This window comes from Xenopus laevis, chromosome 2L, assembly GCF_017654675.1.
Source record: "Xenopus laevis strain J_2021 chromosome 2L, Xenopus_laevis_v10.1, whole genome shotgun sequence".
NCBI classification, from domain to species: Eukaryota; Metazoa; Chordata; class Amphibia; order Anura; family Pipidae; genus Xenopus; species Xenopus laevis.
In genome coordinates, this window is record NC_054373.1 from 46,733,313 (window position 1) to 46,751,114 (window position 17,802).

The 17,802-nt window shown below is 38.4% G+C and overlaps 1 protein-coding gene across 1 annotated transcript in view; it reads left to right on the top strand.

Moving 5' to 3' along the window:
* Positions 1-7,268: 7,268 nt before the first annotated feature.
* The window catches only part of myo1c.L (myosin IC L homeolog), a gene marked incomplete at its 5' end in the record, with an annotated part of 47,775 nt that continues 37,241 nt past the window's right edge, over positions 7,269-17,802 (top strand). The window contains 2 exon segments of the mRNA NM_001089049.1: positions 7,269-7,605; positions 16,227-16,382. Of these exon segments, the coding sequence (NP_001082518.1) occupies positions 16,257-16,382 (126 nt within the window).

Here is a 17,802-nt window from a genome sequence, read left to right on the forward strand (position 1 = left end):
TTTGCATTTTACAGTTTCCCCTTTTTATTTATTGTGGTCTCTTGAAAAAAAATGTAAAGTGGGGAATTGTACTCTATTTTGGGCTTCATTTAAAGGAGAAGGAATTTTACTATTTTTGGGCTTTATTTAAAGGAGAAGGCAACTTCCAATCCAAGGAATGCCAAATGTTAGGGCACCCCCTAATGATTGTAATTACTTAACCTGATACCCCTGAAGGATTGCAGACTTAATGGGCATGTAAAGGCAAAATAATAAAATCCTATTTTTACTTTCTTTAATAAAAAAAGAAACCTATCTCCAATATACTTTAATTAAAACGTGTACAGTTTTTATAAGAAACCTGACTGTATGCAGTGAAATTCTCCCTTCATTTACTGCTGTGGATAGGAATTGTCAGACGGTCCCTAACTGCTCTGCAGGGAAACAATCATACTTATGAACAGCAGGGGGAGCCCCTGCCTTACTTCTCAGCCATGCAGAACTCAAGCAGCTTTTTTTATGATGATCCCTAAGCAGCCCAGACCACACTGAGCATGTGCACAGTCTTAGTTTTGTAAAGATGTTACAAAGTTACAAGATGGTGACCCCCTGTAGCCAACTTTGAAAGCATAAATTATTTGTTTGATTAGGCTTGTGGTGCAGTAAGTTCATGTTTATATTTAGTATACAAAATACAGCATTTCTAGCCTTATTCTATTTTAGACTTTACATGCCCTTTAATACAGCTCTCCAATGCATTTGGTGACATCACAGCCACTCTAAGTTCTCCATAAAATGCATTGGATGGAATCAGTTTGTCTACAGGTATAGGAAACTTGTTATCCAGAAAGCTCCGAAGTAAAGGCCATCTCCCATAGGCTCCATTCTAATGACCTAATTCACATTTTTAAAAATGATTTCCTTATAATTCATCGTTATTGGAAGCATTCCACTATTCATTGTTATTGGTTAATTTAACTATTACTTTTTTTTTTGATAACAGATTTAAGGTATGGTGATTCAAATTATGGAAAGATCCATTATCTGGAAAACTCCAGGTCCCAAAACATTCCAGATAACAAGTCCCATACTTGCAATCTAGACCAAAGCATGTTATCTAATGATTAATAAGCTCACTAAATTCTAATTGTCCAAAAGCAATCATTCATGATGGGGTTTTTTTCTCCACTGTCTGCAGCACATAACCTAGCTAAGGCAAGCAAAATGCTTGCTTGGTGCACTCAAATGTATGCGTAATGTGCAGGTAAGGGTTGCTGTGTAAAGCAAACCAACTTTATCTCCTGATTAGTAGAAAATAGAAAATAAACTGTGCCTATAAATAGGGCTTGTCCCTGTCTGACTATATGGATTAGTGCAGTAGATCAGCTTTGTAGCCGCCTGTGTTTAAGTTAGTGTACAAGCAAGCTAATATGTAGAAAGGCTTTTTAACTGTTTTACGTGCTTGGGATTACATAGATTTTTTTTATTCATTACCTTTTAAAAGCATTCAGTCCATTTGACAATTCTCAGATTTTACTAAATAACAAAACCTAAACTCCATTACCTGGGAATCTGTGGTGCTTTCGATAATTGAGGCAAACATGCGTCACCTGAATAATTTGGAGCAAATCTGCGTGGGAAAATGGGCCAACATTGTTCCCAAACAGTGTGCAAAACTGGTATGTACTCACCCCAAGATTATAAACGGGGACCTCATTACAGTGTATCTGTCTTTGTGTCTGTGGTTCTGTACGCATACGCACAGTGTTGCGGAATATGCTGGCACTTATTAAACAATAATAATATTCCAGAGTAATTTTGCTCTGCACTATAAGAGACCATATTAAGTGTTAAATTTAGAATGCGTTGTGATACATTGCCTATTATTGCATACATATTTCACTGGATTATATTTAAATTTGTTAATTCAATTATGATAGCAAAGCATTTAACCTGTTTAAGATGCTACACACGCGGCACTTTGTTTTCCGAAGTCGCCCAAAGTTTCCTTGTGAGGCAACTTTCAGCGACTTCGGAAAATGAAGCGCCACGTGTGAATTGCCGCAGGCGATTTTAATTTTAGCCGGGGGAAGGCAGTTCGGGGAGATTGTCGCCCCGAAGCATTTGTTCTGCTTCTTGGAAAATATATGTGAATTTAAAGCATGATATGATAGATAACAATGGAGAGAATATGGCCATATATGTAGAGTTTAGTTGGTGGCCTTTCAGGTTGAGCTGATAGGAAAGTAAACAGGGTGATCAAGGCTTCCATAACAATAATGTGTAATGGAAGTTGTTCATCCTTTAAATACAAGTAACTTTGTATTCTAAAATCAATATCTTCTCTTGGGCTTTTAGTTCAGAACCAGGTTGCAAACCGCTTACTCCTGACTTAACCTTATAAAGCAATGACCCAAGATTAGATACCATCCCCTGGAATTGTTCATGGAAGAGGGAGGATATCCTGTTTCCTCCAGTATAGAAGCAGGAACTAAACGGCATTAACCAAGCGGCCACATCTTCTGTAACCCTTGAAGTGCCACAACTACACTTAAGTGTATATCACTAAAACTGGACCTTACAGCAGTTAAGGGGAAGTACCACTTAAAACTAGCTAGTCATTAATATTCGTGTTATACCCCATCCTTAACATGGGATGCAGCATGGTGTTTTCTTGGAAAAGAAGGTTGAAAGTATAACTAGATATGGCACAAGATGGCAACAATTACCTCAGTATGTGGACATCAGATTTAAGGCGATTATAACCCTTTTATGTCATTCTCAGCCTTTGGCATATAGTTTTTAGTTTGGCACAATTTAGAATCATCGGCAAAAAAGCAGGGGCAGCACTTATAATGCCCCCCTCCAGGTCATTAAAAACGCAAATGACCAAGGACAAACCCCTGTGATATTCTACTAACAACACTAGTCCAATTACAAAAAAGTTTCATTTACCACCACTTTTTGTAGTCTGTGCTTCAACCAGGTGTCTGTGTCCAAGTACAAATACTATGTTCCAGGCCAATATTCAGTAATTTAACTTTTAACCTTTCTTTGTGGAACAGGTATGGGACTCATCCAAAAACCCATTATCCAGAATGGATATCAGATAGACACCAGATCCGTTATCTGGAAAGCCCCAGCTCTCGAGGATTCTGGATAACAGATCCCATACCTGTACTGTATCAAATTCTTCTGCACTAAGTAGATCACATTGACTGCCATCCCAGAGTCTATCTTTCTGCTCACCTCCTCTTTAGAAGGCAATTAAACTAGCCTGGCAAGATCTGTTACACATAAAACCAAGCTCATAGTATTGAGCGTTCCAAATACTGACGTCAAATTAACCGGCCTGTAATTTTCATGCTGAGAATGGGATCCCGTATTGAACAATGGCACCACCTTAGCAATGTGATGTTCTCTTGGCACTATGTCAGGCTTTAAAGAATCCTGAAGTAAATAGGTTTGGCAATCCCTGGGCTACATATACAGACCTATCTATATTTAGATAAACTATACACACTCATAATAAACTAACTATAAAACGTAAGATCCCAATGAGCTGCCATCCAAGCCGCGAAAATATTGGTGAATGAATGCATTTATCTATATAATTTCAATAAGCAAATGGTCCCTGGCCAAAGATTGGACCTTCAAGTTGGCTTGAACTGAAGAGGTTTGAAAAGCACTGCTTTAAACTTATCCATTACAGCCCTGACAGCAGACTGGAAGAAGAAGTTCCATATAGAAAGTAATGTTTTTTTTTTTAATATCTCGGGAGGCAGAGCCAAATTGGCCAGTATTGCTCCCCATTGCTTGCTATGGCAATTGCTTGGAAACCTGGCAGTCTGTGTTTTTTCAATACAGTCCACAACATTTGCAAAGAATACTTTCCGGTAACTGCCGTGGCAGGCTTGGGGTGGGGGAATTTGGCACTATCTCCTTGATTCCTTCAATGTAGTGCGGGCATTGAAATTGCATTGTGAGCTGTTGGATGTATCATCACTGATAGAGAAACTATAGTCATGAGGTTTTTTTAGATTACTGATATTATGCTGTAATTTTTAATCTTTAATGTTCTTACTGGGAGCCGAGGTTACCACTCCTCTTTCCTTTGCTGTAGTTCTAGTCTTATGCACACACATTTTCCAGTGGAAACATATTTTACCCTTAAAAGGAAGCGGAGGTGCCTTACGGGGTAGGCACAGAGAAGAGGAGAAAGTAACCGCTTCCAGTCAGATGAGAGACATGCAGAGTAGCTGAGTTCATTTTGCTGCTGCCTCTATTAATATATTCATGAGAATAAAGATACAGCATAGCTAAGGTGACAACATAGTGAAGAATGTTTCTCATATGTTTCACACAGGCCAATCGGTCTTGCATATTTTTTAATCCTTTTGGCACATGTATTGAAGAACGTATCTAAAGAACATACTTTATAAAGCAGGGGCCTTCCACCTGGCCGATAAATGTTAATTCTTTTTCAAAATGCAGAGTTCAGCAACTGCTGTTGACTAATGTATGGCAATCTTCTAATATGAAGGATGATCATGCATTGTTCTGTTTATTTTATAGATGCATTTATTGTACCTGTATTGCTAAACAAAGCAGGGGTCGTTGGGTAAGGTGCACAGCTAAGAAAAACATTGGTTTTATAATGTGTCTTTAAAGGAACAGTAACATCAAAACATTTAAGTGTTTTAAAGTAATACAAATATAATGTAGTGTTGCCCTGCATTGGTAAAACTGCTGTTTGCTTCAGAAACACGACTATTGTTTATATAAATAAGCTGCTGTGTAGCAATGGGGCAGCCATTCAAAAGAGAAAAGGCTCAGGTTACACAGCAGATAAGCTCTGTAGAACATAATGGTGTTATCCACTATTTAGGACAGAGACATGCTGCTATTTCGGGAGATTATTCGCCCATCGACAAATCGCTTCTTCTTCAGGCGGCTAATTTCCCTGAACTGGAAGGCACTCGGATCGCTTTGGCTTTCTGAAGTTGCCCAACGTTTCCTTGAGAGGCAACATCGGGAAAAAAAAGCGTTCCGAGTGCCATCTTGCTGGCGATTTACATTCTAGCCGGTGGGAAGGCAGTTCAGGGAGATTAATCTCCCGAAGAAGAAGCGATTTGTCGCTGGGCGACTAATCTCCCGAAATAGCAGTGTGTCGTTGCCCTTAACCTTCACCATATGGCCTTTTTCAATTTCTGCCATTGCTACACAGCAGCTTGTTTATATGATCTATAGTAGTGTTTTACCAGTGGATGATATTTTAATTACTTTAAAACACTTTCATTTTTCAGTGTTACTGTTCCTTTAACAATTATCCAATGGCAACAAAAATTCGGGGTTACCCCTTTTATCAAGCATAGAATAACAGACTGCACAAAGTCTGTTATTGTATGCTTGATAAAGGGGGTAACACTGAAACGTTGCTTGCTGCAATAAACCTTAAGCAAGGTATAGCCTGCTTGCATTACCTGTGTGCCGGTGAATTTTTGTTGCCATTGGATAGAGAGGTTGTCGTTTCCTCCATTTTGCTGTGCACCAGGGGATCGTTTTCGGTGAAGGCCAGGGTGTGCGAGTGCTTTTGGACAAATTCTCTTTTAACAATTATCCTCACAGGAAGTGCATTCAAAGTTCTTATTTTAGTCTCTTCCCTGGAGACTTCCAATGTTCCTCAGCAGCTGTGCTGCTCTCAAGAGCAATATGCCGTTATGTAACGGGCGAAATATTTAGGTTCTTTGGGCAAGAAGAACTTTTTGCTTTAAACCTTGGTGTGACATCTGTTCAGGGTTAGTCTCACTAGTGTGATAGGAGGGCAAGTGGGTAAAAACTGCAGATTATGGAAAGTGTGTTCCCATGTAGCGGTCAGTCAATTAGACCAAAAGTGAAATTCCATGCCGAGTATGTGTAAATTTTCCATTTGCTTACCCCACCCCACCCAAGAATAAGAAAGAGGGCAAGTGTTACATTTCGAGTGCTCCTGTGAATTGCTTCTTGGACCTATTTAGAATGTGTAAGACCAGTGTGGCATGGGTGCTATTTTCAGCAGTAGAATCCCACTCTTACTAAATATTTCTCTGTTTATAGAGCAGAATTATTTGCAGCGATAGTACAGCATCTGACAGATAAATAGGACGTTAACTAATAAAAATTTCAGTAACATTGAAGCCTTAGGGCTGAGGCACACGGAGCATTGGCTCTGCTGTTTTTGTTTTGTTGCAGGTAGAGATGTTGCTCCCTTCTGCACATCCCTGTAGCTGTACTGACAATTACCGCTTCCACCTGGGTGTAGCTACGTGGAGAGGAGATTGGCCCGAAAATGACTGCTTTTGCAGTTTCAGCCAATCTCCGCTTCCCCTACACGCAGGCGGAAGTGGTCAGTACAGCTACAGGGAGATCCAATAGAAAGAGTATCTGCTACTCTCAGTCTGCAAAAAAAAAAAAAAACACAGGATGAGAGCAGCAAAGCTAACACTTCATGTGCCGCAGCCCATACAATGCAATAGGTTTTTGGCTGCAGGGGTCAGTGACCCATATTTAAAAGCTACATAAAGGCATATAATTAAAAAAAATTGCTAACATTGGGACATACTGTAACATACTAAAAGTTACCTTAAAAGTTTTCTGCCCCTTTTTTAAATGACCTAAATGAAAGTGGGTAATTAACTTTGCCATCCAAAAATGTTGGCTTTGAACCAGTTATGTCCTTAGTATTATTTAATATTTTCATTGTAATAGAACATTTCATTGTGCTCTGCGGGATTGCAGTGAAGTACCCTAAACCTCACAAGCTCCAATTGCTTAGGTCCCAACCCATACGTTAAGGCTCCCTTGGTGTCTGTGTAAATATACCACTAAAATTTAGATACTTAACGTATTTCTTGTTGGAAAAAATGTAAGTGGCATAAACAAACTGTTGCTCATAGTAAAAAAGAAATTGCACAGCACTTTTATTGAACGTGTAATCTGCCATTTGATTTAGCAGTGCCTGTCCATAAGTGAGAATAATTTATACACCCTGTTAATTAGGCTGGGGCTCTCCTTTTCTCTGGAATCCCTTTCTCACCTGTGTAATTAACTCAAAGTCAGCATGGGCTGTGGCAAATGAAACTCTTAGAAAAATCTGCATCAGGGTGCAGAAACTGTAGGAGTGAGAGGCCCACCAATCACAAGCGATGTTTCCATGCTTTGTGTGTTGTTTTTATTAGGTTTGGGCTCCAGCCCAACATTCCCAGCCCCTTTTTCCCTTCATTCCTTCTTCTTTTCATTCCTGTCTTTCCCTGCCAGTAACGCCTGAACTCACGCTGGAGTGTCTCATTTTTCCTAACCAGGGGGAAAAAAGGATTATTTTATGTAACGTCCTACATATTTCTTTAGGCTGTTTTCACCGGCAAAGTATGCTACACTTTCAGTAAAAGAACTCTGCAAAATCACACCAGAAAGCAGTCCTTTACAGAGGATGGTTAAATACACAGTGGATATTTACTGGGCCGTTTGATTCACCAGATTCTAATGCGGGCTTCAAGATCTGATCTCACATCCACCTGAGTATACAAGTTTTTATTTGCTTCAGGACTTCTGCTTAATTTGAAAGTGACGATGAAGTACAGAGCAGCGGTGAGCTTATATTGTTATTGTTTTAAATTCTGCGTGTAGAGGTGAATCCGTTCAGTCAGAGCATTAATGATAACCGTTTAAGTGGTGCTAGAGTAATGTAGCAGCAGCTAAATGTGTTTTAAGACTCCATAGAGGGGTTGGGTTAGTTAGGCATTTCCTGATGACTATGTTCTTCTTCAAACGCTGGCAAAAAGTATCCAGAAAACGTCATAAATGTTGCCTATTGCGTTTTTTCTTTTTTGTGGGTTTTAGTTTTTTGCATGTGTTGCAAAATGATGGGTTTTCACTAATCCGTGATCATAATATTTGTGTGGATGTTTTTCGAGATCTCTGACATTAATTACTGTACTTTTGTCGCATTTGGACTACATGTACTTGAGCCCAGGTGGGTCATTTTGACAGAGCATTGATAGCACCTCCCCTAGACATGAGGATGTACAGAAATCCGCTCTGCTGGGGGAATGATGCAAAAATCTGTATTGCACTTCCACAGTGCTAAAATAATGCTAGGATTATTATTGTTAGACATATTATTGTTAGACATATAATAATTATATAATTATTATATATAGACATTTAATTTTCAGCATACATACAGTAAGTAAGTGAATTGCTTATGCACATTCAGTGGTGAGAAAGCAGATTATATTTCTGCAGGGTTTATATCTGCATTTGGGTGCTTGAACCACTATGACAAAATAAAACCAAAGAATAGTTCACCTTATTAACTTAACTAAACTTAACTAAAATTAACTTTTAGTATGATGTGGACAGTAATATTATGAGACTATATGCAATCTTTTTTTTTATTTACATTATTTAGCTTTTTGTTCCAGATTAAAATTGCAGCAGTTACCTGGTTGCTAAGGTCCAAGTTAACCTAGCAACCAGAACATTCTATGAATGAGAGATAGAAACGTGAATTGGCAAAGGCCTGATTAGAAGATATATAGTAATAAAACTGAAACCTCACAGCACGTTTGTTTTTTGGTTTTTTTTGACTGCCAGGGTTAGTCATTTGTGAGCTGCAAAGAGGCAGAATAGGGAGGCAAATAACTCCAAAACTGTTAAAAATGACTAATCGAAGAGTTGCTAAGAGTAGACCATTCTATAACATACTTAAGTTAACTTAAGGTTGAACTACCCCTTTAAGCATTCTAACTCTAAGGATAATGGCACACATTGTTATTTTAGCCATTTTGCACACCGCATTTTGTTTTTGGTAGCCCAAAAGTTTGAAGTTAAAGCACCTTGTGAGCATTTGCCTGAAAGCACATGCTCAAGCACTCGCTGTAAGAGAATCACAGGACAAGTGTGTGATCAGTTGCCCTCAGACAATTGCAGTGGAGGGCAATTTCAGGCAAAACTTCTGAAATCATTCATTCATTTCCATTATTATCTGTACAGATACTGATACATACATTAGTTGGTTTATAGTGCTTTCAAAATCCAGTACAATTTTTATTATTATAGCAGCCATTTAGCCTGTGCCTTTTATATCCCTAGATTAGGAATAGAAAAAAAGGTTAGAAAATGCCATGTTCAGACCTGAACTGGTAATATGTGGGTACTGGCAAATGCCAGACTGGCTGCTGTAAGAGGTCATAGAAAGTCACGATTTAGGAGGGGTTCACCAAATCCACTATTTGGGATTCGGCCGAATCCTTTGTAAAAGGTTTGGCCGAATCCTAGTTTGCATATGCAAATTAGGGGTGAGAAAGAAAATAATTTTTTTTACTTCCTTGTTTTGTGATGAAAAGTCACATGATTTCCCTTCCTGCCCCTAATTTGCATATGCAAATTCAGATTTGGTTCAGCCAAACACAAAGATTCAACCGGATCTGTTTTAAAAGGCCGAATTCCAAACCGAATCCTGGATTCGGTGCATCTCTACTATTTAGTGGGCTGGTGGGATGTCTTTTGGGTCTCTGTGTACTTAAAGTACCAGGGCCTATTTTGACTCCCAGTCCAGACCTGGTGCTATTGTCCTAGTTCTTGTATGTCCCTATCTGTCTTTCTGTGTTAGGAACCTTTGGGAGTGATGTGCTTCTTGGGAAACTAACAGCAGGCAAAAGTCATTTATATATCACCTTTCAGTGATTGTTGCATAGAAAACATGATCTTATAGTAATAGACTCTAGATACAAAGGCCTTCTCATAAAGTTTTTCACTCTCATTATTCCTACACCTTAGTTTTATTTAGGCAGCACAGAGAAAGAGAAGCTTATTGCCTCTATGACTGTTCCTGATTGTAATGGGAGAGAACATGAGTTTCACTAAATAAAACTCTTTATTTAAGGGCCCTGACAAAAATATCCATATAATTTAGTTTGAAATTGCACAAACAGTCTTGTTGAGGAGTCCCAAGTTTATCCAATGTAAAGAATGTATTTCACATATATTTATATAAGTATTTATATAAGTTCTCTTACCCTGACACTTGTTTAATGAAAGAGTTTGAGACAGCTATTGGTGCTCTGCTTAAGATATTTCCACATGAGCTTGTGTTTAAATGTGGAGTTCTATCATGTTTGTGCATCCATTGCATATATTTTGGTGTCTTTCCCCTACTCAGTCGCAGTATTAGTCTCTTAGTGTTCAGTTAGATTACTCCAGTTTTTCTCCTCTTTTCCGTCATGTTTTTAAGACAGGGTGTGGCTGAGTTAACCCAGACGCTGAGCCATATTTAGCAATACAAAACTGGAATAGTTCTAAGGCAAAGTGTGAGATAATACAGTAACAGAATTCCCTAATGATTTTTGTGAAAGACATTTTTTTCATGTTCACAGCATGCTAAATGGGAGTCCAATTGATCTGCAGTCTACCGTTGCATCTACTACTACTAAGCAGCTAAAAGATGCTGGTTGTACATTTACAGGTATAGGACCCATTATCCGGAAAACCGTTATCCAGAAAGCTTCGAATTATGGAAAGGTCATCTCCCTTAGACTCCTTTTTATCCGAATTTCTAAAAATGATTTCCTTTTTCTGTGCAATAATAAAACAGTACCTTGTACTTGAACCCAGCTAAGATATACTGTAATTAATCCTTTTTTGGAGATAAAACTATCCTTATTGAGTTTATTTAACGTTTTACATGATTTTCTAGTAGAATTAAGGTATGAAAAATATCAGTTATCTGGAAAACCTCCGATCCGGAGCATTCTGGATAATAGGTCCTATACGGATCAATATTTGAAGAAAAAAAACCCGGCACAATATCTTTAACATGTTGTATATCTGATGTAATTACCTTGCTACTTGCCTCTGCTGTTTTATTGCATTTTCATTTAAATATCATTTTAATTCAAATACTTTGTATCCAATAATGAACCAAAATGATGTACTTTAAAAGAACATTGGGCCTGAATTGGTGCAAAATGATGTATGGTAAGTAGGAATTGGTGATTTTTTTTCGTCTTGTTTCACAGTGAAAATGATGCCCATAGACTTGTATGGCATTGCAAATAAAAAAAAAAAAAACCCAACGCGCGTCAAAGAATTTTTGACCCCATAGACTTTAATGGGTGTCGTGTCATTTCGCCGGTGGCAAATTTTTGCCGAAAGGAAACAGGCCCAAGCCTAATGGTAAGTAAACATCTCTCTGCCAGGGATATTGTGTGGCAGGAGTTCTGTGAAACCTCGAAGGCTATTTTCAGTTTAAAGGGGTCCTCCGCCCAAAACCTTTTTAATAAGAAAACATTCTAAACAATTTTCCCTTTTCAATTGAGGCCAATGACACACATTGCTTTATAGAAGGTACAAATTAGGTCCCCTCTGTTATACATGTGTGAGCATTGACAGAACTGTAAAGAACTTTTCTTTGCATACACAGCGCATATTTCATCCAGAAAATTCACATGAGTGTTCTCTGGCCAAAATATTTTCCATAGAAATGCAATCTGTTCCATAAGCCTAAAGAAAAAAACTGCACTGGTTTTGTTTACCCTTTCTGTTCTCCGGGTCTGTTCAGCAGCTGACTTTTGCTATATTGGGAGTCCCTAGGTTACAAACATCTCACATACAACTCACACTTACAAACAGAGGCAATTGCAGTAATGTGCTGAGGTTTGCTTGGCCTTTATAAGCATTTAGCATTAATAAACCACCAGCCCCAACCCCCTCTGGCATGTGTTATCTACTGTAGAGCACAGAAAGGTAAAAATAAATACTATGTTAAGACAAACATCTGACTAAGTTGCATTTAATAGGTAAATGTACCTGTTCCAACTTTTACAAAATGCAACTTAAAGGAACAGTAACACAAAAAAATGAAAGCGTTTTAAAGCAATGAAAATATATTGTACTGTTGCCCTGCACTGGTAAAACTGATGTTTGCTGCAGAAACACTACTATAGTTCATATAAACAAGCTGCTGTGTAGTGATGGTGGAAATTAAAAAAGGCTATATGGCACAGGTTAAATAGTGGATAACAGATAACACCATTATCTGCTGTGTAACATGAGTCTTTTCTCCTTTAAATGGCTGCCCCCATTGCTACACAGCAGCTTATTTTTATTATCAATAGTATTGTTTCTGAAGCAAACACACCAGTTTTTACTAGTTCAGGGCAACAATGCATTATATTTGTATTACTTTATTTTTGATGCTACTGTTCCGTTAAGAACATACCTACAGACCCTATCTCTTACATAACTTGGGGACTGTCTGTATTGTTTCATGAGTCAAAATGAGTAGTGCAAAGACTTTAACCAGTCAGAGGCATGCTGATTTCAAGAGCAGTTACTTTTACAAACAACTTTAAACCCACTGAAAATGTTAGAATTGGGTTTTCTTTTATTTTTCGGCAATGCATGTTGCCTCAAATGGCTTATTTGGAGGGGGTCAAATATGTATTTACATGGCTATTTATTCTCATGCTGAAAACCATAAAACCAGCCACTTTGTTCTTGCAGAAACTAAATTCCGTGAGGTTTAAAATGGAAATGCAAGTTATGGTATCTTTCACTGATCCCTTTTTAGGTGGCCTGTCAGTGTTGTTCTTGTGGACTAGTTCTATATGAGACTCATGTCCTAGGCATGTATTTATAGTGGAGCGTGTCTTTTCTAATGAAAAGGTTTTGTCCCTGGGGAAGGTGAAATGCTCTGTGGTTGGGTGCAGTAATACCATGGGAGCACTTAACTCTCGTGCTTAAGTGCTACTCTTTACATCGTATCAGTTTACATGACATAAAGACAGAGTTGTTATTCAGAGCATGGATGCCAAAGGGTTTTGGGCGGTGGTGCAGGAGAAACGAGCATCCTTGATTCCAAAGGACTACCATTTGATCCAGCATGAAGATATGGCTACCCAATCTGAATCTGATGAAGAGAAAGAAATTAAAAATGTTCCTATGATCCAAGTGATAGTCACAATAGAGCCAGAGGTAACCTAGTAGCTATCCAGGATTGAGTATTTTATTTGTGTGCTGGTCAAAATAATCATTCAAAGTGTCAAGAACAGACCGCACTCCAAGGGCTTTTCAAATGTGAAAAAAAGTTATATTTTATTTTGACGTTTGGCGCCATACCTCTGACTGTCCCTGAGGACGTATATCTATCTATATCTATCTATCTATCTATATATATATATATATATATATAATATGCTTTAGATGATTTAACAGTTTAAGACTGCACAATGGAGGAAGGCTTTTGATAGAAAACAAACACAAACTAATGAAATGTTGTGATGAGTTGCCCTTGTGCATGCTGTTAAGTAGAGTTATTATTATGATTGACATTTTTAGGTGATTCTTGCTGATTTTTATTTTATAAACTTTCTGCGTTGTATCATATGAGCGAATCTGTTCTGGCCAAGGTAAACATGATGTTGCAGCACATCTGAACACCATCCACTGATTCAGCATGAGCGTGAGCACTTTTGGGGCAAAAAAAAAGAGCAGAAAGGGACATTTCAGTTCTCTTTGTTGAAGAACTTCTATAACCCAAATGTAGGTCAGTTCTTTGATATTTCTGCAGAGGCATTGTGAGAATGGAATGTACACTGTATTAATTTTGGATCAGAAGCTGAACTTTTTTTGGCACAAGCAAAAAGCAGGACAGGGTAATACATTGTAAATGCGTTTTAAATGGTAATCTCATAAAACAATACATTAATGGCACTATCCACAGTTAGGGTTTTCTGGATACTGGAGTTTCCATAATGTAGACCTCCGGCTTTTAGAAGAAGATTTTACCATCTGCAGTGTCAAATTACAGTGAAAATCTTATCTAAAACGTAGGGGACTTGGTGGGTTTCCAGATTAGGAATAATTTTTATAAATTGTATCACCATACCATCAGTCTACTAAAATACATTTAAAGGGATACTGTCATTGGAAACATTTAGTTTTCAAAATGCATCAGTTAACAGTCCTGCTCCAGCAGAATTCTGCACTGAAATCTGTTTCTCAAAAGAGCAAACAGATTTTTTTTTTATATTTAATTTTGAAATCTGACATGGGGCTAGAGACATATTGTCAGTTTCCCAGCTGCCCCCAGTCATGTAACTTGTGCTCTGATAAACTTCAATAACTCTTTACTGCTGTACTGCAAGTTGGAGTGATATTGTCCCCCTCCCTTAAATGTGGGGGACTTGGAGGTTTTCCTGATTATGAATCCCCCCTCAACAGCCTAACAGAACAATGGGAAGGTAACCAGATAACACAAGATAACAGTTGCCTGGTAGATCGAAGAACAGCACTCAATAGTAAAAGCCAGGTTCCAAATGTGTTACATTAGGAGTAGGAGAACAAACAGCCTGCCAGAAAGCAGTTCAATCCTAAAGTGCTGGCTCTTTCTGAAAGCACACGACCAGGCAAAATGACCTGAGATGGCTGCCTACACACCAATATTACAACATAAAAAATTGCACTTGCTGGTTCTGGAATTAATTTTTTTTTTATTGTAGAGTGAATTATTCGCAGTGTAAACTAATACTTAGAAATAAAAAAAAATACATCATAAAAATCATGACTGAATCCCTTTAAACATTAATTAAAGCCAATAGTATTGATCTGCCTCTGATAAGGAGTAATATATCATCTTGGAATAAGTACACTGTACTGTTTCATTATTACAGAGAAAAAGGAAATAATGTTTTAAAAATGTAAATTTGCTTATAGTGGATTATCGGAAATTACCTTTTCTAATATTCAGAGATTTCTGGATAGCGGGTTTTCGGGAAATGGATCCCATACCTTTACTTTCCAGACATGAGGCTGCTTATTACCAAAATGTTTATGTATAAAGTTGCCTGGCCCATCAATACATTGTTACAGTAATGTTGCGTGTACCTGTGTATGGATACACGTAGGGGCATACACAATATGTGAGATGTGTATCATATAAAATTGTTATGGGGGGGATCAGTAATGACTAAATAAGCTTGCCTGCTTTTGCCTTATTTCATCTATCTATGCAATATTGATGCAGTTCTAAAATACATTTTCCTTAAATGTTGTGTCTGCAGATAGTGAAGATATAGAAGCTCTTATGAAAGGTTCAGGCATTTGTTGCAATTACTGGCAGGTCTGCGCTCTCATGCAAAGTGCAAAACGTGTGTAATGTACGACTTAATCAGAATATTGATGGGGCTGTTATTTTCCTATGTAATTTATGTTACAGCTGTTCTCAGCATGACTCTAATTTTCCTGCTCATTTGTCAATGAAACCCTTGTGCTGCATTTAGTAGGTAGGCTGCAGTTTAAAATAACTGCATCCATCTGCAATGAAAAAAAATTGTGAAGTTAAAGAGGAGTGCTGACCTGGGGTCTGAAGTTATTGATTATAATTACTGGGAGGTGCCTAACAAATCCCCCCCCCCCGTTTTGTGAGAGAGTCTTTAAAAGCCACTTTATATGTAATTTCCTGCAGCAATTAAACATCAATTAAACATCAGTGTTAATCCACTATGTAGAGGGCCTCTGTCTCCCACATATTTCATTGTTATAGTTATTAACTTCACGTTTCTGAAGAAGGAATGTTGTTCATGGAAACACTAAAAGATTGTTCTTCCATGTTGATTAGACTGTTAGGATTATGCAATGTAATAATTGGGTACTGCAGAATTACTTATAGCCTACCGTGCTATTTATGCTTTGTCATGGAAAAACAAATCATACTTTTTAAAGCCACTAATTGCTTGCGAATAATTAGTGCATTTTTTTTTGTAATGTTATTTTTAAGGATGCACCGAATACACTATTTTGGATTCGTCCGAACCCCCGAATCCTTTGCGAAAGATTTGGGCGAATACAGAACCGAATCCTAATTTGCATATGCAAATTAGGGGTGAGAAGGGGAAAACCGTTTTTACTTCCTTGTTTTGTCACAAAAAGTCACACGATTTCCCTCCCCGGCCATAATTTGCATATGCAAATTAGGATTCAGATTCAGTTCGGCTGGGAAGAAGGATTCGGCCGAATCAGAATCCTGCTGAAAGAGGCCGAATCCTGGATTCGGTGCATCCCTTGTGATTTTTAATATATATGTATTTTTTTTCGTTACATTTTATTTCTAAACGTGTCACGATTGTCAAGTGGCTCCATTTACTCTGGCCTTTTATAAGTCAGGATCTTGCTGCTAATGTATTTTTTCTGGCCTGTTTCCCATTCAGGCTCCAGCAATCGACGGGATCCGGGTCACCATGGAAAGTGCCTTAACGGCCCGGGATCGGGTCGGCGTCCAGGACTTTGTTCTGTTGGAAAACTATACAAGTGAAGCAGCATTCATAGAAAACCTAAGGAAACGATTTAAGGAGAACTTAATTTATGTAAGTTTTGTTTTCACTGAAAAAAGGCTTTTGTCACTATATAATCATATGAAGTGTAATAATAATAATGAGTACAGAGGGCTGGTGTTCTATCCTATTGGTAATTCATAATACCAAGAATTATGAAGGTATAATCTACTGTCTGCACAAAATATTCCGTCACTCGGGGAGAAAACGCCAACCTGCTTCCTTCCACTCCTAAATCAATGTGTATTGACATGCACAGCCACAGCCTGTTGGTAAACAGATGGGGTGGAGTTTAGCATAAAAATGTATATTTTTGTGTTTCTGTGTTTCTCGACAAAATTTTCCATTTCTGTTGACTGATAGGCTGGTGCAGAGCCTGTCAAAGCACAGCTATTTAGGAGCAGAAGGCAGCGGATTAGCGTTTTCCGGCCAAGCATAGATATTTCAGCATTAAATGCCATGGCCCTAAGAGTGAATGTATTACGCGTTCAACCAATTTTTAGCTCGGCAGGCAGGCCTGAAATACTAAAAAATATAGTTCAAAACCCCGATAACCTCACCTGACTGGATGATTTTTTTTTTTTGGGGGGGGGGGGCCTGTGGAGTAAGAGGAATAAGGTTATACAAGTGCACATTCTGCCACTGTAGGTGGCACTTTGTCTTTCCTTTTCCCGCAACTTAACTTCACTGGTTAGAATTCTGGGATCACAAAATAACAGTCTTTAAGGAATCTTTAACAGTCTTTTCATAATGTGCAAAGCAAATATTGAAAATGATCAATCTCAGGATTTCCAGCCTTCAGAGGAAACCATGAAGATTCCATGCCCAACTTTGTATGATGTCATCAAGCCAGTTTGCTGGCACTTTATAGCCATGCAATGTTCTAACTTCATGTTAATGCTTAACAAGATTATTCCAGAGAGAGGACTTCCTTTAAAGGGGACCCAGCACCCCCATTTACTTTCCTCCACTAGAGGAGGAGGGAAGCATTTGTAGTGCTGAGAATTTGTGCCACAGCTTTTGCTTGTAATGCGCATGCATGTTAGTAACTTCATGCACATGAGTATAACAAGTATGCTGAGGGAAGCACTTATTATGCCCATGCTTGCCACACAATGTGGCCACCCACACTGGGAGCTCCCTCCCAGTGGGGATGGCCTAGTGCTCACGGGCCATTAAAAAACTATTTATGGGGGTGACGAGTTTTGTTATAGGCCCCCCATGGAACATTTTTCAAGAACTTTATGCAAAGTTTCCTCATTGCTTGCAAGACTCTGAGATTCTTTAATAGCAATTTACACCAAGAATATATACCCTGGTGCTCCCTTCTACAGTGTGGAGATCACTCTTATGATAAGTGGTCTTTGTGGAAGAGTTGGGGCCAGAAAGCTTTTCTTCCAAAATGGAAACAAGGCCACATGAATCGGCTATACACAAAAACACAAGGACTGGG